General features: G+C 47.6%; 1 protein-coding gene across 13 annotated transcripts in view; it reads right to left on the reverse strand.

The window, feature by feature from the left end:
- The window catches only part of CTNND2 (catenin delta 2), a 2,713,436-nt gene that overhangs the window by 378,797 nt on the left and 2,308,538 nt on the right, over nt 1-26,101 (reverse strand). Inside the window, exon 23 of one of the 13 annotated variants that reach the window (XM_068236441.1) lies at nt 1,246-1,326. The exons of the other annotated variants lie outside the window; for them this stretch is intronic. Coding sequence (XP_068092542.1) covers nt 1,274-1,326 — 53 coding nt within the window. The 3' untranslated portion in view covers nt 1,246-1,273. Of the gene's footprint in view, nt 1-1,245; nt 1,327-26,101 lie in introns of those variants that run through there. 13 annotated transcript variants of the gene reach the window in all.

Consider the following 26,101-nt stretch of genomic DNA (forward strand, 5'->3'; position numbering starts at 1 on the left):
GTATATAGTGTTTTTTCTAACATTGCATCATTCTAGAATATGTGCAGATTACACAACACTCAGCATTCAAAATGAGTCTTTCAGAGCAGTCTGTGAAGTAATGACCTCTCCTCTAACGGGGGAAAAGTAAATATTCCAGGAACAGTTGAGATAATAAAAGTCAGATAACAGCCCTCTCCATGACTAACTTAGTCGGAGAGCTTAATGGCTTGTTTGCATAGAGATAACAACTGGAGTTTCTCAACTCTTCCTGTACTGGAAACAATTAGACTGATGTATCTGATCTTAATGTTTTATTTCTTAGCTGTACTACACATACAAATCATAATATCATAATTTTTTTTTCGCTTCAGTGTCTCTTTAAGGAGAAGGGAGCCTGAGTACAAGGACCTGCAAAGCATGTGTGCCTTATTTGCTGAGCTGTGATTTAATTAGCCATACCTGCTGGTAAGAGTATTTCAGCTAACTTTTACACTATATATGAAAACTGCCAAGTGGGATCAAGGCACAAGCGGACTCCTTTTGGACAGTATGGTGTTCACTGGACTCTTTGAGTATACAGTTAAGGAAGCAATAGAATACTGTTCAGGTTTTCTCTTTTTAGGAGGACTACGAATGGTTAATGCTGTGCATTTCTATATCATATCCCTTCCATAGGAGGACTATTGGTGGTTAATGCTGTGCATTTGTTACATTTAGTGCTGTGCTACTGTATGTTGTATGGAAACTTGGAGGTTTTGGTCCTGGCTCATATTTTCTCTTACAGGAGGATTACTACCACTATACCGTATATAGGTGTAAAGCCCCATCTACACGATATGATTCTTTGTACGATTCAATTACGATTCTATTTACGATCCGATTAAATCCGACATGTCCGATCAGGATTCAATTCGATTCAATTTGATTTGCTATTGCAAAACAATGGCAAATCGAATTGAATCGAATCGAATACCGATCGGACATGTCAGATTTAATCGGATCGTAAATAGAATCGTAATCGAATCGTACAAAGAATCGTATCATGTAGATGGGGCTTAAGGGTATGTGGATGTGACATTGAGCACTTCGCCTTTATGCATTTAGTTTGAATAGGGTGGTTACACCCCCCATGGTGCAGCGACCCATCACATCACACACTAACTGAGGAACACAGACTTAGAGAGGAGTATTTATTATTGATTTCTGTATTTGTGCTAAAATTAAGGTGTAATTTAGAGGAGCGCAGAAGCCACTTACTTATATCTATTGTTTGGTGTCAGGTTCCTCAGCCCTACCGAAAGATAGTCCTGGAAATGGCCCACAATGAGGTATTAGGGGGGACACCTAGGTGCAGAAAAGACAGAAGCAAGAATTGCTGACCGATTCTACGGACCAGGGTTGAGAGCTGATGTTAAGAGGTATTGTGCTTCCTGCCCAACATGCCAATTAACTTCTCAGGTGTCTCACTTCCGTGCCCCTTAGTGCCACTTCCCATAATTGAGGTGCCCTTTGAGCGCATTGCGATGGACCTAGTAGGCCCCCTAGTTAAATCAGCTCGACATCATTAGTATATCCTAGTGGAACTGGATTATGCCACTAGGTACCCAGAAGCACTACCCCTGAGGAATACAGCTTCTAAAACTATTGCCCAGGAGTTATTTCATATGTTCAGGAGGACTGGGTTCCCCAAAGAAATCCTTACTAATCAGGGCACCCCTTTCGTGTCTAGGTTGATGGCAAGCTTTTCCAAATCAAGCAGTTGCGGACGTCTGTCTCACCCACAGACAGACTGATTGGTGGAGAGATTTAATAAAACCCTTAAGTCCATGTTAAAGAGGGTGGTGCAAGTGGATGGTAAGGATTGGGACTGTTTGCTACTGTCCCTGTTATTTTTTATAGGAGAGGTTTCTCAAGCATCCACTGGGTTTTCACCATTCGAGTTGCTGTACAGACGAAGACCCCATGGATTGCTTGACATAGTAAAGGAGACTTAGGAGAACGAGGTCACTCCACATAAGACTGTTGTGGAACATGTCTCATTAATGCATGACAGGATTGATAAAGTGATGCCCTTGGTCAGGGAGCATCTCCAGAGGAGGGTATTTAATAGGTCGGCCAGAGTTCGTCAGTTTCAAGTGGGAGACCGAGTGGCCGTCTTAATACCCACTGTGGAGAGCAAGTTCCTGGCCAAGTGGCAAGGGCCATTTGAGGTGGTAGAAAAAGTAGGAGAAGTAAACTATCGGGTACACCAACCAGGGAAATGGAAGCCATACCAAATCTACCATGTTAATTTGGAAGTATTTTGAAGCATGACCAGTGTACCTGACATTGGCTGTGGGAGAAGAGTAAAGCATCTTAATCCAGTTAAGGAAGTGGAGGCCAAAGCCCCATTTGGTCAAGGTGTATTCTAGGTAATCCCATGAAAGGGTATCAAAAGCCTTGTATACGTTTAATGATAAGAATAAGCCTGGTATATTACGGGAGCGTTGAAAATGAATGAGATGTACTGCTCGCCTGGTGTTGTCACTGGCTTGTCTGCCCGGCACAAATCCTACTTGGTCTTTGTGGATGATCTGAGGGAGGAAAGAGTTTAGTCTTTGTGCTAGAATTTTCCCTAAAATTTTAAGGTCCGCGTTGATAAGAGAGATGGGGCGAAATTGATGGGCTTGTAGGATTGGTTGCTCAGTCTTTGGTATCATTGAAACTGTAGCCTGTAGCATAGAGGTTGGGGGTGCTATGCCGTCGCGTAAAGCATTAAAGCAGGACGCCAAAGTAGGAGCCAGAAGGTCTGCGTATTTGCGATAGTACGTGCCTGAAAATCCATCCGGCCCCGGAGTTTTATTTGGTTTTAAGGACTTAATTACTTGTAGAACATCCAGGGTTGAGATCTCTAAGTTGAGGGCCTCAATACTGGGCTGTGGGAGGGAGGGCAGCAGAAGGCTTGAAAAGAAGCCTTCAGCTATCTCCCTAGGGAAGGGTGATGATTGCGTGTAAAGTTTGGAGAGGAAGGAGGAGAAGATATCAGTGGTAGTCTTAGGGTTAGCTGTAACCGTACCACCCTGTGTACGGATCCTGTGGACGGGTGTAGCAGGAGGTCTGTTTTTTAGTCTACGGGCTAGGGGAGTTAGAGGTTTATTGGCATAAAAGTAGTAGAATTGTCATCTCCAACGGAGTTGTTTTTCTACCTGTTCACTTAGTAGGAGATCAAGCTCAGTTCTAGCCTTGTTCCTTAGAGTCCTATTGGCTACGGAAGGGTTGATTTTCCATTGCGCCTCAAAGAGGTCTAATTTGGCCTGTGCTTCTTTAACCTTAAGGAGTCGCTTAAGTGAGGATGCTAGACTTATAAGATGGCCTCTCATCATTGCTTTGTGTGCTTCCCATAGGGTGTATGGAAAAGAAACTGATCCCTGATTTTCAGAGAAGAAGTGCGTGAGGTGTTGCCTAATCCGATCTGAGTGTACTTGTTGAGAGAGAAGAGAGTCCTTATGCCTCCAGGTGCGGTTAGTTCCTCTCGGTATAAATGAGTGACATGTTAATGTGATCGGAGAGTGATCATACCATGATACTGTAAGAATTTTGGTTTCTGTGACATTTGGAATGATTGACTGGGGTACAAAAAAGTGGTCTATTCGACTGAAACTGTTGTGGGCGTTAGAATAGAAGGTGTAGTCTCGTGAAAGTGGGTGGAGTTCCCTCCATGTCTATTAGAGTGTATTCAGCAAATTGCTGCACTGTTTTGGGGCCTAGGGGTCGTGGGGGCGTATGCAAGGATTGTGATTGAGTAATGGGCCGGTATCTGTCTAAATTGTGATCCAGGGCTATGTTAGTGTCACCAGCTATTATGGCAGTTCCTTCTTTGTGGTGAGATACTACCTGCAACAAGTGCCTGAATAACTGTTCCTGGCGTGAGTTGGGGACATAGTAATTCACTATCGTTAATTCTTGATCATATAACTGACCAACTAACAGCAAATATCTACCTTCAGGGTCTGCAATCTCTTTCTCGCAATGGAACGGTAGGCCTTTTTTGAAACAGATCTAGGTCGTGTTGTTCAGGGTGTGGTGTAACCCGAGAGAAGCAGACCAGGGGAAGCTCTTGAGGAAGCATTAAGAGGTTAAAGTAGACACCAAAAACACCTGTGATAGGGAGGGGAGAGTGACCAGTTTGTAGTTTCTAATTTGCCTAATCGGATGGGTGATGCCATACCCGGGTAGCGCGCAGGGGCGAAAATTGCCATTGTAAAAGGTTTGCTGGCGATGCGTCTGAGTTAGGGAGCATCCTAAGGGACTGGGCTGCGTCTAGCTTAATCGCATAGGGGGGAGGTTTCCCCCTTTTAGGACCAAAAGATTGTGTGCGGCCTATGGGTGAGAAGCTGTCCTGCAAAAACCATGTATGGCATCGCCCATGTGATGTAAGGGAGAGTTAAAATCTGGACTTGGAGTACGGCAGGTGAGCGCATTGCGGGGACATCTACAGGGTTAATAAAACATCCAACTTTATAGCGGAAAAGAGCTAAAGCTATTATTAGCTACAAACCACCCGAAGTGGTCAAAGGACAAACATGAGAATTAAATGGACCCTCAGGGTAGCATGAAACCAGGTAGGGATATTAAAACACAACTCTACATAGCTCTACTTACATAAAGTGGGAGAGGAGCAAAGTTAAAGGCATGACCAACTTTAGTAACAGTGAATTATATAAAAGTAACGTATTACCCATTTGGGTACCGTAGTTAGTATGGTAGCATAAGACAAGAGTGGGGGCATCATCGCACAGCCGCGCTCACGTAAAGTGGGAAAGGGACGAAGTTAGTAACGTGACCCTGCAACGATGAGCCCATCCTGAACTTTAATAACAGTAAACTGTAAATAGTGTGGTATTCCCCAGTTAGGTGCAACAATCAGTGTAGTAGCATAAGACAAAGTGGGGGCATCATTACATAGTTTCGCCTGCATAGTTGGTAGCGTGGCCATGTGATGATGAGCCCATCACATACTTTAGTAACAGTACATATTGCACTACTCTCCAGCTGGGTACAGTAGCCAGTGTCGACCTTAAACTTATAACACAACGTATAGTCATCATGGCACTTTGAAGGGCTGCAAAGAGCCAGTTATAGCCTAAAGCACATTCGGCAGGGTTTGTCACTGTCCGGGCATTACATAGTAGTAGCAGGGAATAGTGTGCTCTATAAGCCTGGACAGCAGGCGGTAAAGAGAATGACTAACTCAGGGCAATGAGCGCTATAGGCCGGCTTGTAATAAACAGTGGTAAACATATAGTGAAGTAATAATATGACTAATAACCTAGAACCTGGAATAAACAAGTGCAACATAATATAGCAAGATAGCAGCTCACACTGGGAAATCACTGGAGTTTTCTTCACGGTGGGTAATCTTCCACTTAAAATGCAATTCATAACCCGAGGTGGGCTTAGTATGAGAAGGGTGGAATGCCATCCGAGTGGATATAGCATCTTAGTAAGTATTATAGAGTGTTCCGATCTACTGGAACATGGGAATATCATAGGTGAGATACACACAGAAAGGGCTGTTGGAGCCAAGAGCCCAATGCCTTTTGAACTCTGGATCTTTCCTAGTGTCCAAAACATTAAACAAGTGCAGTAAGTTCCACCCTAAAGGTTTAGGGCAAGGGTGTCTTCATGGTGGGTAATCTTCCACGTATAGTGAGGCAGTAAACAAGTGATTAATGCAACATGGGGCAAAACAGATGTCCCTGAGTGAAGTAGGGTAATTTAGTGACTGGGTTGCCATGAGTGGGATTCGACAAGAGAGTCCCAGATCTGTAGGAACATAGGGAAATATGAATGGTGGTCACTCCTAGTGAGGATATATAGTAACCCGACAGAGAGGTCCCCGATCTAAAAGAACATAGGGAAATTGCTGATGGCACAGTCTTCTTCAGTAGGGCGTTCTTCTGGGGACAATTTCCCCCAGATGCATTTAGGATGGTGGGTTCTATTAGAGCGTATGGCAGAGAAGAAGGAAACAGTACTTACAGTTAGGTGTCCTGCTGAGACTATGGGTTCGTCTGAATACAGGCATGGGAGGATTGCATGTCAGGAAGCATGGAGAGACATAGCTCTATCCAAGATGCAGGAGGAATCATCGCCCAATAGGTTATGACGGCCATGAGGGTCCAGGAGCCGTCGTTGTGGGCTGGAGAAGGATCTCGTGGTGGCGATTTTTGGGAAGGCACTCTCTTCCATTCCGACCGAGCAGAGGATGATCTCTGTGACCCCTGTGAGCCTGCTGGAGGAGAGCGGCCAGGTCTTGCTGCTGGAAGGATCAGCTTGAGCTTTTTGAACAGCTGCTGCGCATCATCAGGTGTAACGGCATTGTGTGTTCGACCATTAAGCAGAAAGGTCAGTTTAAATGGATGACCCCATTTGTACTTAATTAATTACCCTGCGAGATAAGGGTATTAGTTTAACGCTTCATGGCTTTCCTTTTCAGCAGAGTGGATTGCGCCACATCAGGGAAGATCTTGTACGGGTGTGTTTGAAACTCGAGGTCTTTCTTCTCCCATGCGGCTTTCAAGATGGCCTCTTTCGTTCTGTAATATGTAAAAGCTATAACAATGTCATAAGGTGGGCCACCCGGGTGCTTCGGGCCAAGGGCTCTGTGAATTCTATCAAATTCCAACCGCTCTACTGGAAGAGATGGAGTTAGTTCCTGAAAGAGGGCTGTAGCAGTTGATGTAAGATCTTCTATGTCCTCAGGTAGGCCTCTGATACGGAGATTGCCTCTCCGCGCCCTGTTCTCTGCGTCTTCTTGACGGAGAAGTGCCTCCGCGAGGTCTGCTTTGGAAGTGGCTACGTCAACTTTCACAGTTGCGATATCTTGCTCGTGGGCTTCAATAACTGTGGTTATGTGTCACGGTCAGTTACCTGTCCAGGCGAGGCGGCTGGCACATGCGGATGCTGGCAGGCATCCTGGGGGGTCCCGGCGGGCCTCTTTGCGGGGTGGTCTGTCGGTGCTCGCCGGTGCGCGTTGCATTGTGTGGCGTGAGCATTGGCGCCGAAAGGCGTTGGTGTGAGGGCCGTGCACGCGCGCGCGCAAGTACATCTGTTTTATGCATCTTCCTTGTTTGTGTGCGTTGTGTTTGCGCATGCGCGCGCAGCACATTGCGCCGTGCGCGCGTGACGCGCTACGCTGTGCGCGCGGTGCGCGCCAAAAGGCCTATTTAAGCCTGGAGAGCCCAGACCTCTGTGTTGTAGTATTGCAGCTAGTTTGGTTCCCGTGACCTGACATTCTGTCTGCCTGTATACTGATCCTGCTCCATGCTGACCTTGGCTTGTCTGACTATCCGCTCTGGCTTTGACCCTTGCTACCCGCTCTGCTGCTGAACCTTGCCCGTCTGAGAACCCGCTCTGTTGCCGAACCCTGCTTGTCTGACTACCCGCTCTGTTACCGACTCCGGCCTGTTCACGGATCTGCTCTCCTGTCTACCAACTACAGGATCTGTGTGTCAAGACCAACACTGGTGTACGGGTCATTGCAGTACCAGACCTGTCCTGCGGAAGTCTCCAGTTCCGGTTTACTCCAACTACTGGTTCTGCGAGCACTTCTGCCCCGTGCCAACCAGAGTACCCTGTTCCCAGCTCAGGGCCTTTGGTTGGTAAGTTGCAGGAGTTGCTGCCCTCAGCATAACGGTCTCCATAACTCCAGGTACATGACAGAATACTACAGCCACGACATGGAGACCACTGAGGCAGCGAAGGTTCTGACTACCTTATATGAACAAATGGCAGCCCTGACTGATGCCATTAAGGAACTACAGACCAGTCACTTACGCCTGGAAGGAAGAGTTGGTGCACTAACTGCAGCCGGGGTACCATCTCCAGTAACTAACCCTCCCCCAGTCAACAATACAGCTCCTGCACCTCCAGCTGCAACACCTCCTCCTGAGCCACGTGTACTCATGCCTGAACATTTTTCTGGAGACAGAACTAAATTCCGTGCCTTCCGTCACTCCTGCCAATCCACTGGGTTTTCACCATTCGAGTTGCTGTACGGACGAAGACCCCATGGATTGCTCGACATAGTAAAGGAGACTTAGGAGAACGAGGTCACTCCACATAAGACTGTTGTGGAACATGTCTCATTAATGCATGACAGGATTGATAAAGTGATGCCCTTGGTCAGGGAGCATCTCCAGAGGAGGGTATTTAATAGGTCGGCCAGAGTTCGTCAGTTTCAAGTGGGAGACCGAGTGGCCGTCTTAATACCCACTGTGGAGAGCAAGTTCCTGGCCAAGTGGCAAGGGCCATTTGAGGTGGTAGAAAAAGTAGGAGAAGTAAACTATCGGGTACACCAACCAGGGAAATGGAAGCCATACCAAATCTACCATGTTAATTTGGAAGTATTTTGAAGCATGACCAGTGTACCTGACATTGGCTGTGGGAGAAGAGTAGAGCATCTTAATCCAGTTAAGGAAGTGGAGGCCAAAGCCCCATTTGGTCAAGGTGTATTCTAGGTAATCCCATGAAAGGGTATCAAAAGCCTTGTATACGTTTAATGATAAGAATAAGCCTGGTATATTACGGGAGCGTTGAAAATGAATGAGATGTACTGCTCGCCTGGTGTTGTCACTGGCTTGTCTGCCCGGCACAAATCCTACTTGGTCTTTGTGGATGATCTGAGGGAGGAAAGAGTTTAGTCTTTGTGCTAGAATTTTCCCTAAAATTTTAAGGTCCGCGTTGATAAGAGAGATGGGGCGAAATTGATGGGCTTGTAGGATTGGTTGCTCAGTCTTTGGTATCATTGAAACTGTAGCCTGTAGCATAGAGGTTGGGGGTGCTATGCCGTCGCGTAAAGCATTAAAGCAGGACGCCAAAGTAGGAGCCAGAAGGTCTGCGTATTTGCGATAGTACGTGCCTGAAAATCCATCCGGCCCCGGAGTTTTATTTGGTTTTAAGGACTTAATTACTTGTAGAACATCCAGGGTTGAGATCTCTAAGTTGAGGGCCTCAATACTGGGCTGTGGGAGGGAGGGCAGCAGAAGGCTTGAAAAGAAGCCTTCAGCTATCTCCCTAGGGAAGGGTGATGATTGCGTGTAAAGTTTGGAGAGGAAGGAGGAGAAGATATCAGTGGTAGTCTTAGGGTTAGCTGTAACCGTACCACCCTGTGTACGGATCCTGTGGACGGGTGTGGCAGGAGGTCTGTTTTTTAGTCTACGGGCTAGGGGAGTTAGAGGTTTATTGGCATAAAAGTAGTAGAATTGTCATCTCCAACGGAGTTGTTTTTCTACCTGTTCACTTAGTAGGAGATCAAGCTCAGTTCTAGCCTTGTTCCTTAGAGTCCTATTGGCTACGGAAGGGTTGATTTTCCATTGCGCCTCAAAGAGGTCTAATTTGGCCTGTGCTTCTTTAACCTTAAGGAGTCGCTTAAGTGAGGATGCTAGACTTATAAGATGGCCTCTCATCATTGCTTTGTGTGCTTCCCATAGGGTGTATGGAAAAGAAACTGATCCCTGATTTTCAGAGAAGAAGTGCGTGAGGTGTTGCCTAATCCGATCTGAGTGTACTTGTTGAGAGAGAAGAGAGTCCTTATGCCTCCAGGTGCGGTTAGTTCCTCTCGGTATAAATGAGTGACATGTTAATGTGATCGGAGAGTGATCATACCATGATACTGTAAGAATTTTGGTTTCTGTGACATTTGGAATGATTGACTGGGGTACAAAAAAGTGGTCTATTCGACTGAAACTGTTGTGGGCGTTAGAATAGAAGGTGTAGTCTCGTGAAAGTGGGTGGAGTTCCCTCCATGTCTATTAGAGTGTATTCAGCAAATTGCTGCACTGTTTTGGGGCCTAGGGGTCGTGGGGGCGTATGCAAGGATTGTGATTGAGTAATGTGCCGGTATCTGTCTAAATTGTGATCCAGGGCCATGTTAGTGTCACCAGCTATTATGGCAGTTCCTTCTTTGTGGTGAGATACTACCTGCAACAAGTGCCTGAATAACTGTTCCTGGCGTGAGTTGGGGACATAGTAATTCACTATCGTTAATTCTTGATCATATAACTGACCAACTAACAGCAAATATCTACCTTCAGGGTCTGCAATCTCTTTCTCGCAATGGAACGGTAGGCCTTTTTTGAAACAGATCTAGGTCGTGTTGTTCAGGGTGTGGTGTAACCCGAGAGAAGCAGACCAGGGGAAGCTCTTGAGGAAGCATTAAGAGGTTAAAGTAGACACCAAAAAACACCTGTGATAGGGAGGGGAGAGTGACCAGTTTGTAGTTTCTAATTTGCCTAATCGGATGGGTGATGCCATACCCGGGTAGCGCGCAGGGGCGAAAATTGCCATTGTAAAAGGTGAGTTTGCTGGCGATGCGTCTGAGTTAGGGAGCATCCTAAGGGACTGGGCTGCGTCTAGCTTAATCGCATAGGGGGGGGGGGGGTTTCCCCTTTTAGGACCAAAAGATTGTGTGCGGCCTATGGGTGAGAAGCTGTCCTGCAAAAACCATGTATGGCATCGCCCATGTGATGTAAGGGAGAGTTAAAATCTGGACTTGGAGTACGGCAGGTGAGCACATTGCGGGGACATCTACAGGGTTAATAAAACATCCAACTTTATAGCGGAAAAGAGCTAAAGCTATAATAGCTACAAACCACCCGAAGTGGTCAAAGGACAAACATGAGAATTAAATGGACCCTCAGGGTAGCATGAAACCAGGTAGGGATATTAAAACACAACTCTACATAGCTCTACTTACATAAAGTGGGAGAGGAGCAAAGTTAAAGGCATGACCAACTTTAGTAACAGTGAATTATATAAAAGTAACGTATTACCCATTTGGGTACCGTAGTTAGTATGGTAGCATAAGACAAGAGTGGGGGCATCATCGCACAGCCGCGCTCACGTAAAGTGGGAAAGGGACGAAGTTAGTAACGTGACCCTGCAACGATGAGCCCATCCTGAACTTTAATAACAGTAAACTGTAAATAGTGTGGTATTCCCCAGTTAGGTGCAACAATCAGTGTAGTAGCATAAGACAAAGTGGGGGCATCATTACATAGTTTCGCCTGCATAGTTGGTAGCGTGGCCATGTGATGATGAGCCCATCACATACTTTAGCAGTGTTCTCCCCAGGACCTATTAAGTGGGCGGGCCGCCCGGCTGTTTTGAAACCCCGCCCGGGTGCTCCAAGGCCCGCCCGCATCACATGCTTATGTACGCTGCCGTCTGCTCGCATAGAGCGGGTCTCCCTCTGAATTGCAATCCCTAGTTCAGGCTGCGCTGCCCTCCTGGCGCCTGTAGAGTTGTCATATCTTAAGAGCAGCGGCAGCCTCCTTGAAGTAGTAGCGCTTGTCCACAGCACCCTGTCCTGCCGCTCTGCTGGAACGTTGTGACCCACTTCCGTAGCCCGCTGATGCCCGGCTTCTGATCGCAGTACGGCTTCACGCTGAGTATCTTCACAGCCATGATCGGCTGCGAGGAGTATACACGTGCTGCAGGCAGCCCAGGGGAGCCACTGGCCAGGCCACTGTATGGACGGGAGGGTGGGTGAGAGTACTGGAGGGGACCGGAGGATGTGCTCCCTAGTTCCGGCTGCGCTGCATCATATAGCGCATTACTGCACATCACTTCTCTCCCATATCCCTGCGGCAGCGATCTGAAGATCGGACAGAACTCTACAGGCAGGAAGCGCAACCGGAACTAGGGAGCACATCCTCCGGTCCCCTTCAGTACACCCACCCTCCCGTCCGTACAGTGGCCTGGCCAGTGGCTCCCCTGGGCTGCCTGCAGCACGTGTATACTCCTCGCAGCTGATCATGGCTGTGAAGATACTCAGCGTGAAGCCGTACTGCGATCAGAAGCCGGGCATCAGCGGGCTGAGGAAGTGGGTCACAACGTTCCAGCAGAGCGGCAGGACAGGTTGCTGTGGACAAGCGCTACTACTTCAAGGAGGCCATTCAGCTCATCCTCGCGGCTGCCAATGGGGTGAGCAGGGGGAGGGGGTGACATTGGGAAATAGCTCCCACCTGTTCCTCTTTGGGAGCCCTGTCCCTCTCTCTATGTAAATATATCTATCTATCTATCTATCTATCTATCTATATATCTCTCGACTAAAAATGTGTTTGACTGTAAAATTTATTCCCATCCTTTAAATTGATAATGTTAAAATGGTAAAATGTTACTATGAAACATGAGGAACATGAAGGAAAATGAACCAGGATAAAAAGGACAAGAGTGGTTTGAATTATAAAACAACGTATTTTTCTTATGAAATCTTTATGGTATGCATGAATAGGGTTGTGATGGGGGTGTGGCAGGGGCATGGCTTAAGTGTCCCTCTTCCTCATCTCAAAAAGTTGGGAGGTATGGTTAAGGGGAGGAAGCGGTGTTAAAGTGCAAGCATACTGGATCAGGGCAGAGGGGTACCCTATACTGCAGGGTGTAAGAATCATAGAATGGTTGTGTATTTATAAATAGAATGGTTGTAGTAATGCTGCAATGTATGTGCTGTAAGAAGGGTGATGGGATGTGATCACTAATAAGCTGTAGGTCGGTGCAATCATGTGGAGTGTGGCGGGTGATGTAAGGGAGCATACTGAAGTGCAGTAATATGTGAAATGTGTGATAGTGGTACAGTATTGCATGAAATGTGTCTGAGAGTGCAATAACCTATGTTATAAGGTAATAGTATTGTTTGAGTTGTCTATTGGGAGATAGGTGGAGCTGCAGTAAAGTATTAGGTGAGAGTAATGGGGGTGAAGGGACGCATGGTGATAGGGAGTGCAGTAATGCATGGGACGTGATAGGGGGTGCAGGGATGAATGTGATGTGATAGGGGGTGCAGGAATGCATGGGCCATAATAGGGGTTGCAAAGGACGTGATAGGAGGTACAGGGATGTCCTATGCTGTAAGCAGAGTTGCCAGCCCTGCTTTCCCCTGGTTGCAACCCACCCGGCTACTTTTTCACGCCACCCGGCTGGAAAAAAATTCTGGGGAGAACACTGCTTTAGTAACAGTACATATTGCACTACTCTCCAGCTGGGTACAGTAGCCAGTGTCGACCTTAAACTTATAACACAACGTATAGTCATCATGGCACTTTGAAGGGCTGCAAAGAGCCAGTTATAGCCTAAAGCACATTCGGCAGGGTTTGTCACTGTCCGGGCATTACATAGTAGTAGCAGGGAATAGTGTGCTCTATAAGCCTGGACAGCAGGCGGTAAAGAGAATGACTAACTCAGGGCAATGAGCGCTATAGGCCGGCTTGTAATAAACAGTGGTAAACATATAGTGAAGTAATAATATGACTAATAACCTAGAACCTGGAATAAACAAGTGCAACATAATATAGCAAGATAGCAGCTCACACTGGGAAATCACTGGAGTTTTCTTCACGGTGGGTAATCTTCCACTTAAAATGCAATCCATAACCCGAGGTGGGCTTAGTATGAGAAGGGTGGAATGCCATCCGAGTGGATATAGCATCTTAGTAAGTATTATAGAGTGTTCCGATCTACTGGAACATGGGAATATCATAGGTGAGATACACACAGAAAGGGCTGTTGGAGCCAAGAGCCCAATGCCTTTTGAACTCTGGATCTTTCCTAGTGTCCAAAACATTAAACAAGTGCAGTAAGTTCCACCCTAAAGGTTTAGGGCAAGGGTGTCTTCATGGTGGGTAATCTTCCACGTATAGTGAGGCAGTAAACAAGTGATTAATGCAACATGGGGCAAAACAGATGTCCCTGAGTGAAGTAGGGTAATTTAGTGACTGGGTTGCCATGAGTGGGATTCGACAAGAGAGTCCCAGATCTGTAGGAACATAGGGAAATATGAATGGTGGTCACTCCTAGTGAGGATATATAGTAACCCGACAGAGAGGTCCCCGATCTAAAAGAACATAGGGAAATTGCTGATGGCACAGTCTTCTTCAGTAGGGCGTTCTTCTGGGGACAATTTCCCCCAGATGCATTTAGGATGGTGGGTTCTATTAGAGCGTATGGCAGAGAAGAAGGAAACAGTACTTACAGTTAGGTGTCCTGCTGAGACTATGGGTTCGTCTGAATACAGGCATGGGAGGATTGCATGTCAGGAAGCATGGAGAGACATAGCTCTATCCAAGATGCAGGAGGAATCATCGCCCAATAGGTTATGACGGCCATGAGGGTCCAGGAGCCGTCGTTGTGGGCTGGAGAAGGATCTCGTGGTGGCGATTTTTGGGAAGGCACTCTCTTCCATTCCGACCGAGCAGAGGATGATCTCTGTGACCCCTGTGAGCCTGCTGGAGGAGAGCGGCCAGGTCTTGCTGCTGGAAGGATCAGCTTGAGCTTTTTGAACAGCTGCTGCGCATCATCAGGTGTAACGGCATTGTGTGTTCGACCATTAAGCAGAAAGGTCAGTTTAAATGGATGACCCCATTTGTACTTAATTAATTACCCTGCGAGATAAGGGTATTAGTTTAACGCTTCATGGCTTTCCTTTTCAGCAGAGTGGATTGCGCCACATCAGGGAAGATCTTGTACGGGTGTGTTTGAAACTCGAGGTCTTTCTTCTCCCATGCGGCTTTCAAGATGGCCTCTTTCGTTCTGTAATATGTAAAAGCTATAACAATGTCATAAGGTGGGCCACCCGGGTGCTTCGGGCCAAGGGCTCTGTGAATTCTATCAAATTCCAACCGCTCTACTGGAAGAGATGGAGTTAGTTCCTGAAAGAGGGCTGCAGCAGTTGATGTAAGATCTTCTATGTCCTCAGGTAGGCCTCTGATACGGAGATTGCCTCTCCGCGCCCTGTTCTCTGCGTCTTCTTGACGGAGAAGTGCCTCCGCGAGGTCTGCTTTGGAAGTGGCTACGTCAACTTTCACAGTTGCGATATCTTGCTCGTGGGCTTCAATAACTGTGGTTATGTGTCACGGTCAGTTACCTGTCCAGGCGAGGCGGCTGGCACATGCGGATGCTGGCAGGCATCCTGGGGGGTCCCGGCGGGCCTCTTTGCGGGGTGGTCTGTCGGTGCTCGCCGGTGCGCGTTGCATTGTGTGGCGTGAGCATTGGCGCCGAAAGGCGTTGGTGTGAGGGCCGTGCACGCGCGCGCGCAAGTACATCTGTTTTATGCATCTTCCTTGTTTGTGTGCGTTGTGTTTGCGCATGCGCGCGCAGCACATTGCGCCGTGCGCACGTGACGCGCTACGCCGTGCGCGCGGTGCGCGCCAAAAGGCCTATTTAAGCCTGGAGAGCCCAGACCTCTGTGTTGTAGTATTGCAGCTAGTTTGGTTCCCGTGACCTGACATTCTGTCTGCCTGTATACTGATCCTGCTCCATGCTGACCTTGGCTTGTCTGACTATCCGCTCTGGCTTTGACCCTTGCTACCCGCTCTGCTGCTGAACCTTGCCCGTCTGAGAACCCACTCTGTTGCCGAACCCTGCTTGTCTGACTACCCGCTCTGTTACCGACTCCGGCCTGTTCACGGATCTGCTCTCCTGTCTACCAACTACAGGATCTGTGTGTCAAGACCAACACTGGTGTACGGGTCATTGCAGTACCAGACCTGTCCTGCGGAAGTCTCCAGTTCCGGTTTACTCCAACTACTGGTTCTGCGAGCACTTCTGCCCCGTGCCAACCAGAGTACCCTGTTCCCAGCTCAGGGCCTTTGGTTGGTAAGTTGCAGGAGTTGCTGCCCTCAGCATAACGGTCTCCATAACTCCAGGTACATGACAGAATACTACAGCCACGACATGGAGACCACTGAGGCAGCGAAGGTTCTGACTACCTTATATGAACAAATGGCAGCCCTGACTGATGCCATTAAGGAACTACAGACCAGTCACTTACGCCTGGAAGGAAGAGTTGGTGCACTAACTGCAGCCGGGGTACCATCTCCAGTAACTAACCCTCCCCCAGTCAACAATACAGCTCCTGCACCTCCAGCTGCAACACCTCCTCCTGAGCCACGTGTACTCATGCCTGAACATTTTTCTGGAGACAGAACTAAATTCCGTGCCTTCCGTCACTCCTGCCAATTATATTTTAGCCTGCAACCTCGCACTTACTTCTCAGAGGAAATCAAGGTGGGACTCATCATTTCCTTACTTCAGGGTGAACCCCAAGCATGGGCCCATAATCTCATGGATCAGAAGCATGCGTCCCTAGCAACTTCGGAGACCCTGTTCGAGGCTATGGCCGTTTTATATGATGACCCGCAGCGCGGTGCTACTGCTGAGACCGCATTAGGTTACATACGTCAAGGTCGTCGGACGGTGGGTTGGGCGGCCGACACGGACTGGAATGATTCTGCTTTAAGATATCAATACCGGAAGGGACTTGCAGCCCATATCAAGGATGAACTGTCTAGAGCTGATGCTCCCGCTACTCTGGAATTATTAATCACTGCGGCAGTTCAAATTGACAGGCGGTTCCGGGAACGCCAGTTGGAAAGGGCCAGTGAGCGTAATCCACGTTTCAACTGGGTACCTTCCTTCCCTACTAGCTCTCCTGCTCCTGTGACAACCGAAGATCAGCCGGATCAGCCTGAGCCAATGCAGATCGGTGTAATCCGCCCTCGTCTTCCTCCAGAAGAAAGACAGAGAAGACGTCAAGGAAACTTATGTTTCTATTGTGGTGCAGCAGGCCATTTCCTAGAAGCATGCCCGGTTCGTATGCCTGGTAAGAAGCAAGCGCCATGGATACGTCCTGTAGGTAATTTCCAGATTATCCGACCAGCCTCTAATCATTTCTCTGTCCCTGTTTCTTTTCAGTTAACCGGAGGAAACCTTGAAGTTTCAGCCATCATCGACTCCGGCGCATGTAGTTGCTTTATGGATATTACATTTGCTACCACTCATCAAATTCCTATGCAGTATAAGAAGAATCCCCTCCTCATTCACCTACCTGACGGTAGTGAAGTCAGCTCTGGACCTGTCATCTGGGAGACAATACCTATAGCCACCACTATTCAAGGGTTACATGAGGAACAGCTAACATTGGATCTCCTTACGTCACCTCTACATCCCATCATTTTAGGATTACCATGGCTTCAGGCGCATAACCCTGCTATTAACTGGTCTTCTGGCACCATATCTTTTCCCTCTACCTACTGTGACAAGAGTTGTATAAGGGAGCGGTAAGGTCAGTAGGTACTCTTCTTTGTACAACTTCTTTACAAGAAGTCATACCTGAACAATACCATGCCTTCCTTGACGTTTTTGATAAGAAGAAAGCAGACTTACTACCTCCTCACCGGCCATACGATTGTCCAATCGACTTACTTCCTGGTTCAGCCATCCCTTTCAGCCGAATGTTTCCTCTGTCAGAGCCAGAACAGGAGGTGTTGAGAGAATACATCGAGAAAAATGTAAGGAAAGGCTTCATTCGACCTTCAAAGTCCTCTGCTGGTGCTGGAATCTTTTTTACAGAAAAAGGATGGGACTCTCAGACCTTGCATCGATTACAGGGAATTGAACAAAGTCACGATCAAGAATAGGTACCCTTTACCACTGATGCCAGAACTATTTCAGAAACTACGTGATGCTAAGATCTTTACAAAGCTGGATCTCAGAGGGGCCTATAATCTAGTAAGAATAAGGGAAGGAGATGAATGGAAGACCGCCTTCAGATCACACTACGGTCATTACGAATATCTGGTCATGCCCTTTGGGCTCTGGAAGGCACCGGCCACTTTTCAGCACTTCATTAATGATGTACTAAGGGAATTTATCGATCACTTTTTAGTAGTCTACTTGGACAACATCTTGATTTTTTCAGCATCTTTGGAAGAACATAGGAAACAAGTCTGTCAGGTACTGGAACGATTACATTTGCATAGTCTGTATGCGAAGGCCGAGAAATGTGAGTTCGAACAACATACAATTCAATTTTTGGGGCTCATTATTTCTGCTGAGGGGTTCACCATGGATCCACAGAAGGTCCAAGCCATTCTGCAGTGGTCAGCTCCCGTCAACCGGAAAGCAGTTCAAAGATTTGTAGGGTTTGCAAATTTCTACAGGAAGTTTATTAGGAATTTTTCTGCCATCATCTTACCCATTACAAGTCTAACCCGGCAATACATTCCGTTTAAATGGACTGCTGAAGCCCAGTGTGCCTTTGAAAAGCTCAAAAAATTATTTTCTTCTGCATCCATTCTCAGACACCCTGACCCAGTGTTACCATACATTCTTGAGGTGGGCACTTCAGACTCGGCAGTGGGTGCAATCTTATCTCAAAGATCAGGTGAAAAAGCCGTGCTTCATCCCATAGCATTCTTCTCTAAGAAATTGTCTGACGCGGAAAGGAACTATGACATGGGGGACAGGGAGTTACTGGCTATCAAGTATGCCTTAGAGGAATGGAGGTATTTATTAGAAGGAGCATCCCAAGATATACTGATTTACACGGATCATAGGAACCTGGAGTACCTGAAGACGGCAAAGAGACTCAACCCCAGACAGGTGAGATGGGCACTTTTTTTTTCAAGATTTTCGTTTCATATCACATATCGACCTGGTTCAAGAAATATTAAGCCGGATGCGCTGTCTCGCATGTTTCCTGAAGATGATACATCACCTGTAATGGACACTGTTCTTTCCAAACAGAACTTTCTATTGATACAACCCGATCTGATGAAGCAACTTCGTCGGAATTCTTCAGATCCAACAGAGAAAATTAAAGCACAGTTGGTGGCCAAGGATGGTTTGTGGCTCTTTAAGAATAGGATCTTCGTGCCTGAGGATCATCGACGGGAAGTGTGCAAACTATATCATGACCATCAGTGGACTGTGCATTTTGGCAGTGCAAAGACATGGGAATTAATTTGGTGCACTTTTTTGGTGGCCAGCTCTGCGAAAAGACTGTGAGAAATATGTTAAGTCTTGTCAGGTTTGTAATCGGAGTAAGGGTTCGAAGCTTAAACCATGGGGGTTGTTGGATCCTCTGCCTGTTCCTCCTAGACCATGGCACTCAATTTCTATGGACTTCACTGTAGAATTACCAAATGCGGAAGGTTCAAATACAATTTTTGTGGTGGTGGATCGATTGACAAAAATGGTGCACTTCATTCCATAGCACGTTGCGCCCCGCGCGCGCAGCACATTGCGCCGCGCGCTACGCCGTGCGCACGTTGCGCGGTGCGCGCCAAAAGGCCTATTTAAGCCTGGAGAGCCCAGACCTCTGTGCTGTAGTATTGCAGCTAGTTTGGTTCCCGTGACATGACATTCTGTCTTCCTGTATACTGATCCTGCTCCATGCTGACCTTGGCTTGTCTGACTATCCGCTCTGGCTTTGACCCTTGCTACGTACGACTACCCGCTCTGCTGCCGAACCTTGACTGTCTGAGAACCCGCTCTGTTGCCGAACCCTGCTTGTCTGACTACCCGCTCTGTTACCAACCCCGGCCTGTTCACGGATCTGCTCTCCTGTCTACCAACTACAGGATCTGCGTGTCAAGACCAACACTGGTGTACGGGTCATTGCAGTACCAGACCCGTCCTGCGGAAGTCTCCAGTTCCGGTTTACTCCAACTACTGGTTCTGCGAGCACTTCTGCCCCGTGCCAACCAGAGTACCCTGTTCCCAGCTCAGGGCCTTTGGTTGGTAAGTTGCAGGAGTTGCTGCCCTCAGCATAACGGTCTCCATAACTCCAGGTACGTGACATTATGTTATCAATTCTTTCCTCGTTCTCCTCTACTCGGCTCCCCAGTTTGGTTAGCTCACGACTGAAGTGTGCAGCTAGTTTGGTTGTAGCGGAGTCAAGCTCTCTGTGTAGTTCCCGTTGCAGCAATGCTTTGATTTTGTGCAGTAATGAGGCGTCCTGGTCCTTCAAGCCAGACTGTGAGGATTGGGATGTGCTTTCATCTCCAGAGTCTTGTGCGGTGGATTTGGTCCCTCGCGACTTTCGCGCCTCTGAAGCTGTATTGCCCGCCATCTTAGTATGGCCGCGGACTCGTTGTGGGAGCTCCTGAGGTGGTTCTCCGTCGGCTGTGCAGAGCTGGCTCAGGCAGCGTCCATCCATCAGGCCAGCTCGCCACGCCCCCCTACCATGTGAATTTGTTGAAGCCTTGGAGAGATTGGGAACCAGAGCCTGCCCTGGCGATTACAAGCACTGAGCCCAAAGTTGGGCTGGAACATATAAAAGGGTCAGCCACGTTGTCCATTCCTCAAGTTCAACAGGTTAAAGAGTTCTTACAGAGAAAAAGGGGAGTTTTCTCAGAATTACCAGGTATTACTCATGACATTGAGCATGACATCATTACTGAGCTGGTGTGAAGGCATTTGTCAAGCCTTACCGCATCCCAGAAGTCCGCAGGAAGGCTATCTTGGATGAGATAAAAAAGATGCTGCAATTGGACATCATTGAGGAATCGCAGAGTGAGTGGTCAAGTCCAATTGTATTGGTCCCAAAGCGAAATCGCAGAACTCTGCGATTTTGCAATGATTTACAAAAACTGAATGAGGTTTAAAAGTTTGATGCCAACCCCATGCCCCGGGTAGATGAACTGATAGAGAAGCTATGTCCAGCCCAGTTCATTACCACTCTAGATTTAACAAAGGGGTACTGGCAAGTACCCCTAACCCCAGGAGCTAGGGAGAAAACCACGTTTTCCACCCTGGATGGCCTTTTTCAGTATAAGAGGATGCCTTTTGGTTTGCATACCGCCCCAGCCACCTTTCAAAGGGCTATGGATAAATTAATTATATAATTATAAAGTACACTTCCATCTATCTTGATGACATAGTCATTTTCAGCACAGATTGGAATTCTCACCTGCCCAGGGTACAGGCAGTCGTCTTAGACTCCCTTAGGTCACGGGGTTTCACAGTAAACCCTGAGAAGTGTGCCATCGGGATGAAGGAAGCTAAGTACTTGGGGTACACTGTTGGTAGGGGTTTAGTGAAGCCTCAGCTTAACAAAATTGAAGCCATACAGAGCTGGCCCCGCCCACTTACAAAGAGACAGGTAATGGCATTTTTAGGCATTGTTGGGTACTACTGGCGGTTCGTACCCAACTTTGCCACTCTGGCTGCCCTTTGACTGATTTGACAAAAGGTCGCAAATCAGTCATGGTGAAATGGAATGAAGGTGCAGAATACTCCTTCCAGAAGTTAAAGTCTGAATTATGTCAGCACCCAGTACTTGTAGCTCCAGACTTTTCCCGGGAATTCATTGTCTAGACGAACGCATCTGATGTAGGACTGAGTGTAGTCCTGTCACAGGAAATCAATGGGGAAGAACATCCCGTTGTTTTCCTTAGTCGAAAGTTGACAGCAGCGGAGAGAAATTACGCAGTCGTGGAGCGGGAATGTTTAGCCTTAAAATGGGCTCTTGACTTCCTGAGGTATTTTCTGCTAGGCAGAAAATTTCGCCTTGTCTCTGATCATGCTCCACTGACATGGATGAAAAAAATTAAACACACCAATGCCAGGGTGACCAGATGGTTCCTTGCTCTCCAGGAGTTCAGCGTCATGGTAGAACATAGACCGAGAGACTGCATCAAAATGCTGATGCCCTCTCCCGTGTACACACTGAATCCTCTTTCACAGGAGAAAACATAGGCAGGCACTCATATATAAAACCTGTTGACATTTATTGCCGTTTCATGCACATGACAAAAAAGCTGCAGGACATCAGCCATCTGAACCACTTCTATGCATATAGCAAACGTGATCAAACACTGAATCCTCTCTGAAATAATTAACACATAGTTACATAGTTACTTTGGTTGAAAAAAGACATACGTCCATCGAGTTCAACCAGTACAAAGTACAACACCAGCCTGCTCCCTCACATATCCCTGTTGATCCAGAGGAAGGCGAAAAAACCCTTACAAGGTAAAAATTCCTTCCCGACTCCAGATGGCAATCAGATAAAATCCCTGGATCAACATCATTGGCATTACCTAGTAATTGTAGCCATGGATGTCATTCAACGCAAGGAAAGCATCTAAGCCCCCTTTAAATGCAGGTATAGAGTTTGCCATAACGACTTCCTGTGGCAATGCATTCCACATCTTAATCACTCTTACTGTAAAGAACCCTTTCCTAAATAAATGGCTAAAACGTTTTTCCTCCATGCGCAGATCATGTCCTCTAGTCCTTTGAGAAGGCCTAGGGACAAAAAGCTCATCCGCCAAGCTATTATATTGCCCTCTGATGTATTTATACATGTTAATTAGATCTCCTCTAAGGCGTCTTTTCTCTAATTCTCTAACACGGTGTACAAATTGTTTAAACATCTGTAATACCTGGCATACTTGTATAATTTCTTCTCTTCCTTGTTACTATCACTATGTTCCCTATATGCACCGTGGGGTTGTCATGAAAAGTAATTTCGTTGTGTTACACAATGACAATAAAGTGAATTGAATTGAATTGAATTGAAATGGTTTCCCAAGGTGCCTTCACTTCCTCCGGGTTGAGGCAAAGGGGGGGGGGGGGGGTATGTACAAGACTCGGTACTGGATGGGCGATATATATCGCCAGCTTTTCACTTACTTTTTTTTTTTGTAAATAGATTTTTATTGTGGATTTTCAAATTTACAAACAATTCCACGTAGCAATTTGGTACAATTATCAACTATTACAATAAACAAGTTAAACAGATAAACTTTTTCAATCATCGAATATTCCAACAGAAACAAGGTGAAGACACTCTTGCGAGAGAGTTCTCTCGGAATGTCTTCGTACCAAGAGGGTACAGAAACTTGAGTAAACAAAATCTTATAACTTGCGTAATGTATGAAATTATATAAGCATACATTACAGGTGAACATCACTTTGTCCACACAGTTTAATGACTCAGACTTGCAACCTAGGGGGATGGTCAGTCAGAAGGATAGAAGGGGGATAGGGTTGGGTGGGTGGGGAGATAGAGACTGGAGTATGTCAGTGTGAGAAAACGCGGTCGGCGGCTCTTTCCGCGTTCAGTGGCCGCGCACACGGGGAGGCAGCCGCCTCCTCCCAGCATGAGGCGGTTGTCCCCGTGGAGAGGCAGGCAGAGCGCCGGGTCACCGCCGCATTGGACGCGGCGGTCGGCGCGCATGTCCCCGCTGCGGAGACTCCGCAGAGGGTGGCTGCTGGGGCTGGGACTCGTAGTCCCTCAGGTGTTAGAGTGACGCGCGCGCGCACACTCAGGAAGAATTTATCTTTTACAAGGACTAGTCAGCTGACCAGGCTGGTCAGCTGACTCTGACTCCTCTTCCCATTGGTTCAGCACTTAGGGAGGTGCTGAGAAGAGGGTCGAGTATATATACTGCTGGCTGTTCACTTGCTCCCCGTCTGGCGATGCGTTTACATATGTGGGAGCACCCAGATCCGTAGTCAGATCCGTTAGTGTGCCGGGACCAGCTGGAGCTGTAATCCTACACTAAGCTAGATTCTGTTGATAGCTTAAAGTACTAGTTTGATTGTGATTATCTGTTATGACCTTTGCCTGCCTCGACTATCCTCCTGAACTTTGACCTTGTACCTCGTTATATCTGATACCCCGTTGCTGAACCCTGCCTGTACTTTGACTCCGCCTCTGCCTCCTGATTTTGTACCCCGATATTTCTGACACCCCGTTGCCGAACCCTGCCTGTACTTTGACTCCGCCTTTGCCTACTGATATTGTACTTATCTGTCCGTCTGTTTACGACCTGGCTTGTCCGACCTCGAGAACCGACCTCACGATTGGAGGCGGTTCCCCGTCCTGTTAGTGACACTTCCACCTGAGTGTCCCTTTCGGACTTCCCTTCCCACTGTCAGTCTGACTCCTCCCGTCTTGGAGAGCTCAGACCTGCGGAAGGAATCTGTGCAGTTCTCCTTGCTGCACTGAGGCTTGTCCTCTGCATTACTGTTGCACCAATCACAACACTCTACTCAGGTGACCAGAGGTTAGCTAGTATATTGGATTATCGGTGATACTGCAGATCACATATAATCTGGTATACGTCTGTATTTCCCGTGATACTGCAGATCACCGGTAATCAGACCTCTCTGTGCTTCACCGAGCGTTACAGAACGCCAGACCACAAAACCGATGGAATCACGCGCTGATCCTCTGACTGTGCTTGCCACTTCGGTGGATAACATTCATCAAGCACTGGGCCAGCACAAAGCCTTAATCGATGCTCTAACAGGCTCTGTGAGAACCCTCCAGACGTCAGTTGATTCAGTGCGATCCCCTCATAGTGATGACATTCGTATGCCTGTACCTGATAAATTTTCCGGCCACAAGTCTGACTTCCGGAATTTCAGGAGTAGAGTGTTGTCGTATTTCGAGTTAAGACCCCGATCCTCGGGGACTGAGACCCAACGGGTCATCTTTATTAAGACTTTGTTGACTGGGGACTCCCAGTCCTGGGCATATAACCTGCCTCCTACCGATACCGCTCTGACCTCGGTAGAGGAATTCTTTAAGGCCATGGCCATAATCTACGACGACCCTGACCTTGCTGCGTTCTCAGAGTGGAAGCTCAAACTTTTGCGGCAAGGCAGAGGTTCGGTCGAGGATTATGCGGCGGAGTTCCGTAGGTGGTCAGTCACCTCTAGATTTGATAACTTCGCCCTAATGGATTATTTTTTGTCTGGGTTGACGGAGGAGGTCTCCGACTTAATGTTAACCATACCCGAGCCCAAGACAGTTGATGAGGCCATATCATCGGCCATTCGAGTAGATCGCAGGCTACGCCATCAGAGGCAGGCCAGGGGCAGTCACCGTGTCAGGGTGACTTCGTACGCAGCACCGGTTGCTGCATCCTCTGTAACAGCATCTCCGCCTGTCTCACCCTTTCCGGCCTTGCCTCCACCAGAGCCGATGCAAATTGGTCGATCAAAACTGACCCAGGTGGAGCGAAGGCGGAGGATGACGGAACAACTGTGCCTATACTGTGCAGAGGCAGGACATAGGGTGCGAAACTGCCCCAACAGGGCGGGAAACGGGTCTGCCTAGGAGTAGTGGGGGGTGACACCCTAGGCACACAAACCTCACCTCTTACAGAGAAAAAATTACTTCTCCCTTGTACGGTCACATGGGATGATAAGTCTGTCGCCACTGAAGCTTTTATTGACTCCGGCTCAGCGGCTAACTTTATGAACTTTGAGTTTGCTCAGGAGTTGGGTCTACCACTCACTCCCGTGAGACCCTCCATTCAGGTCACGGCAGTTGACGACTCCCCTTTGCAGCGGAATCGTCCCCTGTCACAGACTCCGCTTGTGAAGCTCACCATAGGGGTATTGCACGGGGAGCAGTTACAATTTTTTGTTTTACACATGTCCACCTCCACTATTATCCTGGGCATGCCTTGGTTGCAGGTTCATTCCCCGCAGATAGACTGGGCCACAGGACAGTTGACAGCATGGTCACCTCATTGTTTCCAGCAGTGTTTGGGGAGACTGACATTAGGTCTAACTAAGGTACAGGTGGAAGGTATACCGGAACAATACTCAGATTATGCCGATGTGTTTTGTCCCAAGGCCACGGATAAATTACCCCCGCATCGCCCATTTGACTGTCCCATTGACCTTTGTTCCGGTTGTATGCCTCCTCGAGGCCATTTATATAACTTATCTGGCCCCGAGAAGAGTACATCCGTGAAAACTTGGCAAAGGGCTTCATCAGGCAGTCCCGGTCGCCCGCTGGGGCAGGCTTCTTTTTTGTTAAAAAGAAAGACGGGGGTTTACGGCCTTGCATCGATTATCGTGGCCTCAATAAAATCACAGTGAAGAATCGCTACCCGTTACCACTCATAGACGATTTGTTCACACAGGTCACTGAGGCTAGGATATTTTCAAAACTGGATTTACGGGGGGCATACAACCTGGTGCGTATAAGGAAGGGCGATGAATGGAAGACGGCCTTCAATACCCCTGATGGGCACTACGGGTATAGGGTGATGCCATTCGGTTTGTGTAATGCCCCGGCCGTCTTCCAGGAACTCATTAATGAGGTTTTTCGGGAGGTGTTGGGAAAGTTCGTTTTAGTCTATCTAGACGACATTCTCATTTTCTCTAACAACCTCCCGGAACACAGAACCCATGTCAGGATGGTATTAGACAAACTGAGGCAGAATCTGTTATACGCCAAACTCGAGAAATGTATTTTTGAGGTCACGTCGGTTGCCTTTCTGGGGTATATAATCTCCACCTCAGGTTTGTCTATGGACCCTGCCAAGGT

This window comes from Hyperolius riggenbachi, chromosome 5 (genome assembly GCF_040937935.1).
Source record: "Hyperolius riggenbachi isolate aHypRig1 chromosome 5, aHypRig1.pri, whole genome shotgun sequence".
In the NCBI taxonomy this organism is placed as follows: domain Eukaryota; kingdom Metazoa; phylum Chordata; class Amphibia; order Anura; family Hyperoliidae; genus Hyperolius; species Hyperolius riggenbachi.